At 52.0% G+C, this 6,148-nt stretch overlaps 1 protein-coding gene across 3 annotated transcripts in view; it reads right to left on the reverse strand.

Moving 5' to 3' along the window:
* Positions 1-5,798, reverse strand: part of NKAIN1 (sodium/potassium transporting ATPase interacting 1) — a 40,188-nt gene extending 34,390 nt beyond the window's left edge. For 2 of the 3 annotated variants that reach the window (XM_090271522.1, XM_090271521.1), the window contains exon 1: positions 5,711-5,798. In XM_090271522.1, the coding sequence (XP_090127648.1) occupies positions 5,711-5,764 (54 nt within the window). In that variant the 5' untranslated portion in view covers positions 5,765-5,798. The remainder of the gene's footprint in view (positions 1-5,710) is intronic. The other variant, XM_090271523.1, reaches the window with a different exon arrangement.
* Positions 5,799-6,148: the final 350 nt, after the last annotated feature.

Genomic DNA, 6,148 nt, shown 5'->3' on the forward strand with positions numbered 1-6,148 from the left:
CTGGGTAACTTTTCCTCAACCTGCATCACAGTTTCCTTAAACCCTACACAGGCCTTGGGATGAGTAGAAATGTGTATGGGGTCGCGGTGGGGGCTGGTGGAGCATTTGAACAAGCAGATCAGAATATCTGGTACCAACAATCCCTAGTGGCTGAGGAAGGGTTTAGATTTCTCCATTGGCTTCTGCATCCAGCATCTTATAGGGAGAGCAATAGGCCATGCAAGGTAGAAGCTAGGAGTCCTACATCTGGGTTTGAATCCTCATTCTGTTCCTACTATATACGTGGCCATGAGTAAGCCAGAGAGTAACAAGGGACAGGTATACAAAGTGCTTAGCACAGTGCCTGGCTCATAGCAGACACCGAACAAAAAAAAGTTGTTTATTATTATTACTGTTTTTGTTATTACTATTTCCCACTGAACCATACATTTTCCATATAAAGAAACTAAGACTTGCTCTAACTGCTGTGGCTCAGTGGGTTGGATATCATCCCCAAAACTGAAAGGTCACTGGTTCAATTCCTGGTCAGGGCACATGCCTGGGTTGTGGGCCAGGTCCCTGGTTGGTGGCGCACAGGAGGCAACCAACTGATGTTTCTCTCACTCTTTCTCCCTCCCGTCTTCTCTCTCTAAAAATAAATAAACAACATCTTTAAAAATTAATAATAAAAGAAATTAACACTTGAAGAGCTTTTGGGCATGACTGATCACTAAATCTCTAATCTACGCAGAGATGGGGACAGAAGTGACTTGTCCAAGCCTCAAGGCAAAGAAGAGCCAGCCACTGGGAGTACATCACCCCCTCAGCCAGACACTGTGCTCTTCGGGCACTGTCCCATGGAATCCCCCAAACTGCCCTGGAGTAGGAGCTGTTGTTCTGACTACTTTATAGGAGAGAGGCAGAGGCTCAGAGAGGACAAGGGACTTCCTGGAAGTCACAAAGCAAGGCAGCAATGACTGTCTGGCCCAAGAGGTATTGCTCCTAACCCCTATGCCAGCTTTTACAGGAGCTGCCATTTATGGGCAGCTTATCTCAAAATCACCCACCCACCCACCCTGCAGAGGAGAACCAGGGCCCTCGCAGAATTCCCCTGCTCCATTCCACCCTGCTCTGCCAACATCATAAGGGTCTTGAGAGCTGCGTGGCCTCAGTCTGTTCATCTGCAAAAGGGAGTTGATCACCACAGCTCCCACCTATCTAAAGGGGTCAGCGGCCTGAACAATTTCATGCTCCTGACTCTGAAGCCTGAAGCACCCACAGCAGAGCCAGCCACTCCCCAGGAAGCCGTGAGCGTGCAGACTCAGCTGCTTCAGAGCGCAGGCCCCCACAGGAGCCATCTCCCTCCGGTCCTCGCCATCACTATCGCTAATAACGACATCAATCAGGTTGACCACGTTTCACACCATTACTCGCAGCTCAGCAGGAAGCTACATATTTCCCCCCTCACCCTCCACCTTCCAGAAAGCAAAAAGCATTCCAGAAGGGAAGAGAATGAAACTGATGTTTTTCTGAGTACTTACTATGTATATGGCACCTGGCTAAGCCCTTTTTACAACTGAAAGGTAGGGATGACTCTCTTTGACAGAGGAAGGCCCTGGGTTCCAGAGGAGTGAACGAATGTGTCCAAGGTCACACAGAGCTGGGACAAGAACAACCATAGCAGTGATGTATTACTGAGCCCTCACTGGCTCACAGTGCCAGGCATGTGCATGATCCTGTGGAAATGGTATCATTTCCATTTTCAGATGAGGAAACTGAGGCTTGAAGCAATGCACACACCTGTCTGAGGTCACACACTGCTTAAATGGGAGCCGCAGAGTGGCACAGGGCAGAGAGGATGGCCCTCTTCAGGCAGCAGAGTGCCCGCATCCTGGTTCTGTCACTGACTAGCTTAGTGGCCGTGGGCAGAGCTCCTCACCTCTCTGAGCCTCAATTTCCTCATCTGAAAAAGGGAATGATAACATCTCTCCCATTGTGCAGAATAACAATAAGAAGGATAAAAACAGTAAAATAGCTAACGTTTAGCGATCGTTTAACAGGTCCCAGGCACTCTGCCAAGCACTTTATATATGTAAGTGCATTTGGTTAAATGAGGTAATGCATATAAAGTGCTTAGCACAGGACTCCAGAACTGGGAGTAATAATGGCAATGATGAAGAAATTGATGATGACTCCCTTGGGTAAATCTCCTCAGCGCATTCTCTTACAGGAAGAATAGAGTGGCCTGTGAAGTTTCAGGAAGTAGGTGGACTAGGAAAGAAGGGCAAGGGCAGGGTCTGGACAGGGGGAGGAAAAGGGAAACACATAAAAATTAGAGAGTGAATAGCATTAATAATGTTAAGATGATACATCAAGTAGGAGCCAGGAAAGCAAGGGACACAAGATGGTCTGCAGGACGGAACCTCCAGGACAGCCCAGATCTCACCCCAGAGTCCCAGGTGGGCAGAACTGGCAGGACCCTAGAGACACAGACGAATGGCTCTTCCCATTTTACAAATGGAAAAACCGAGGCTTGCAGTGGGGAAAAGACTTGCCCGAGTTCACAGTATGTCAGTGGTGGAGCTGGGCTTGAAATCCAGGCCCCCTGCCTCTCAGCTCAGGGCCCAGTACTTGCTGTGTACCATGAAGGGAGAGTGCAGGGGGATACCTGGATGTTTGGGCCACAACTTCAGGAAAGCACCCCATGGTATAAGCGTGATTAAGATGCTATACTTTATTGAATCTCACTCTGTACCTGGCATAGTGTGCTAAGTTCATGAAAAGCATTTCATCCACACAACTCTAAGAACTGGGAACTGTTTATATTATCTCTGTTTAACAGATGACGAAACTGTGGCTCCACGAGGGCAAGCAACTTGCCTAAGATCACACGGCTACAAAGTGACAGTCTGGACTCAAACCCAGGTCTGGCCTGTCAAACTCCAGAGTCTGGTCCCTAAACTTGTCCACCTGAATGGTACAGCCCCTACCTGCTTCTCCTCCTCCCTAGTACACCCTCACACCCTCCCCTCTCCCCCAAAGCAAGTCTGCCCCAACTGCAGAAGAATGTTCAGAACTGGCCTGTTTTATTATAATGATCAAACCCCATTCGAAAAAGGAAAATGACACGGTTCCTTTTGTCAAGTTTTCAGCCAAGAAACCAACAGCCTCTTCCTTCTCTGTCTCTTTCCATTGGATGAAAAAGTAGGTTCCCTTCTCCCTGGGGTGATGTCAGGCTGGTGAATTCCCGCATCCGGAAGCACATTATGGAAGCTGCCAGGTAGCAGAGCTCCTGGGAGTGACAACTGAAGGGACCCACTCTGCAATCAGCCCAGACAAAGTATCAGAGCCAGGAGACCAATTTTCAAGTTCCTCTTCCAAGCACGTCCCCAAATTATCTCATGTGACCCTCATGAGCTGTCCAAAGCCACCCAGCCAAGACACAGGAGATTCAGAATCCCGGCCTGTCATATCTAACTACAAAACCCCGTGTGCTGATGAACCCTCTATGTGGAAGGGTGGGTTTAGCTTAGCTGGTAGGGCTATGGAAGCAGGTAAGCGGGAGGTAGGGAGACTGCCTCCATCTACTACCTTCATCTCTCTATAGAGTAGTAAGCATCTCCCAAGGGACCCCTGACTTAATCAGGGCCGGAACTACTTATTTTATAATCAAGAAGGCAACGGAGGATACTGGTCAGCTGCCTGGCTACAAAGCTGGGTTCCTGACTGTAGAACTTTGGGCAAGTGACATTATAGGGTCATTATGAGGATTTACATGGAAAAGTGCTTACAAGGGTACTAGTAAGTGCTCCCTAAAGCTAACTATTGTTAATATCATTAACAGAATGAGCATGGGACAAGCTATTCATAGTGCTTACTTTTGCGTCATGGAACTGGGCATACAGGGAAACTTACCTTTATCTTTTGCTGCTTGATTATTTATTGATTTATTCATTTTTATAATATTTGTATAGTACTCTTCTAATTTAAAAAAGTCCTAGTTTAAAATTTAAAAATGAAGAAACAGAAAAAAGAATCCTGTTTTAGCACCTCTTGGCATTTTATGTTCCTCAAAGTACATAAAGAAGGTGTTTCTACTATGAGCCAGGAGTTGCCAAAATAACTGATTCATTCATTTATTTTACAAATATTAATGGAGTGCCAGGCACTGTTCCAGCTGCTGGGGATTTAGCAGGGAACAAAACAGATCATTTCTACCCTTCTGGAGTTTCCATTCTACATGATCTTAATTAATCTCCTCTGTAACCCTCAAGGATGAGCAATCTACAGAGAGGCAGACCAAGGTGGCCCAGTGAGGGGAAGTCACTTGCCGGCATTCCATAGCTGGGAGCAGGGCTACAATCACCTAGGCTGGGCTGTTTCTACCACTGCCCAAGAGGTCAGGTCTGTGGATGGAAAGTGTGGAGCTGGTGTCTCCAAGAGGTGAGAAGCAAGATGAATGAGCAGGTCTGCACATGCAGGCTCAAAGCTTCTCTCTATCACTGTATGTACCAGTGGTGGAGAGGGGGCAACAGTGCAGGCAAAAGTGGAGGCTCAGACCAGGGGGCAGGCGTAATTCGCACTCAGACTTTAGGGTTTTGCCCATGGAAGTCCCCATATGTCCCCATCTAGCGAAGCAGCACAGCTTCAAAAACCTCTTGTTGCTGGGCCTCAGCTACAGGGCAGGCGGGGGGCCCTGGCCTCCACCTTCCCAAATCCACCTGCCAGAGCCTGAACTTCATGAAGGGCAATCGGTCCCCTTCAGCTTCTGAATTCCCGCCACTAGCTTCCCTGAGACAAGGGCCTGAGTTCCCTAGGCTGGGGTTAGGCATAGTGTCCTCAGATGCTCCCATCCTCCCCAGACTTCCCACCTCGCCAGTGCCAGCCCAGGCAGAGGAGCTGCTCTGCTGTCCTCTCCCTGGCTACTCTGGTGGAACTGATGACTGATGGGGCACGCAGGGCTACAGTGGCCACAACCAAAGCAGGGAGGATACTTCAGCACCCGGTTTGTCAGACTGGCTCAGTACTTGGCAGCTCCCTGTGACCCTTTCCAGGGAGGTGGCTCTCCATTCCCCGGTCTGCCCAGTCAGGAGGGTGAAGGGAGGCAGAAGCAGCACAAAGGAGTGAACGGTTCTCGGAGTCTGGTATCCCAGCAAGATCTCAACACACAGATGAACATGGACCACAAATGGTCAGAGATCTAGAGACATCCCAAATGGAAACCCAGAGAGAGAGAGACACAGGAGCAGAGACTTTTGTGAGAAACACTCACAGGGGCGGGGACCAAGAGGCAGAAACCTAGAGGAAGGAAGACCCATGCAAACGAGTGATTTAGAGGAAAACAATCGGCAGGGACCTCAACAAATCCATAAACCAGCCCTGCGCACACCCCCAGCCCCAACCAGCCACGGTACCACAGCGTATCTCCTAACCGGAGGTCACTGGTACATTGTGGGCCAGACGCATGGAGCCCCAGGCGCGGGGCGGGGCGGGCCGGGGACTCGCGCATAGGGCGCACTCCGGGACTGGGGAGCGCTGGGCGAGAAGCGCACACAAAGAGACTGCACGGCCAGCAGGAGCAGGCTCCGCCCGTCCACTCCTTGACTCTAGACCACCCCCCCTACCCCGGTACTCTCACGCACACATAGACACAGCACCCCACCCGCACACCCTGGGACCCCGCCCTGCCGTGCCCCACCCTGCTCCGGCCACCGGGGAGCGCGGCGCTCACCAGCTGCAGGCAGCAGAAGGCGACCAGCGTGCAGCGCCCGCTGCACTTGCCCATGGCTCCAGGGGCCGCGCAGGCCGTCCGCCCGGCGCCCCTCCGCCCGGCGCCCCTCTAGCTCGGCGGCCGCCGCCTCCTCCTCCGCACCGCGCGGGCTCCGCGTTCTTTCCTCTGGGCGCCCCGGGCGGCGGGGCCGGGCGCCTAGGGCCGAGCCCGGGAGCGCCAGGTCCTCAGGGCTGAGGCGGGCCGCCTGCGCTCCGAGTCCATGGTCCGTCCACCCGCGCGCTGGCTCTTCTGAGCGGCACCTTCTTTGTCTGACCGACCGGCCGCCAGGCGCGCCTCCTGCCCTGGGGCGGCTGGCGGGGATCGCGGAGAGGGGAGCGAAGGCACCGAGCGCAGCGCGGCGCAGAGCACACTGCCCAGCTGGGGCAGCCGCCCGGGCGC

This window comes from Furipterus horrens, unplaced genomic scaffold (assembly GCF_987537825.1).
Source record: "Furipterus horrens unplaced genomic scaffold, mFurHor1.1.pri manual_scaffold_3, whole genome shotgun sequence".
Taxonomy (NCBI): Eukaryota; Metazoa; Chordata; class Mammalia; order Chiroptera; family Furipteridae; genus Furipterus; species Furipterus horrens.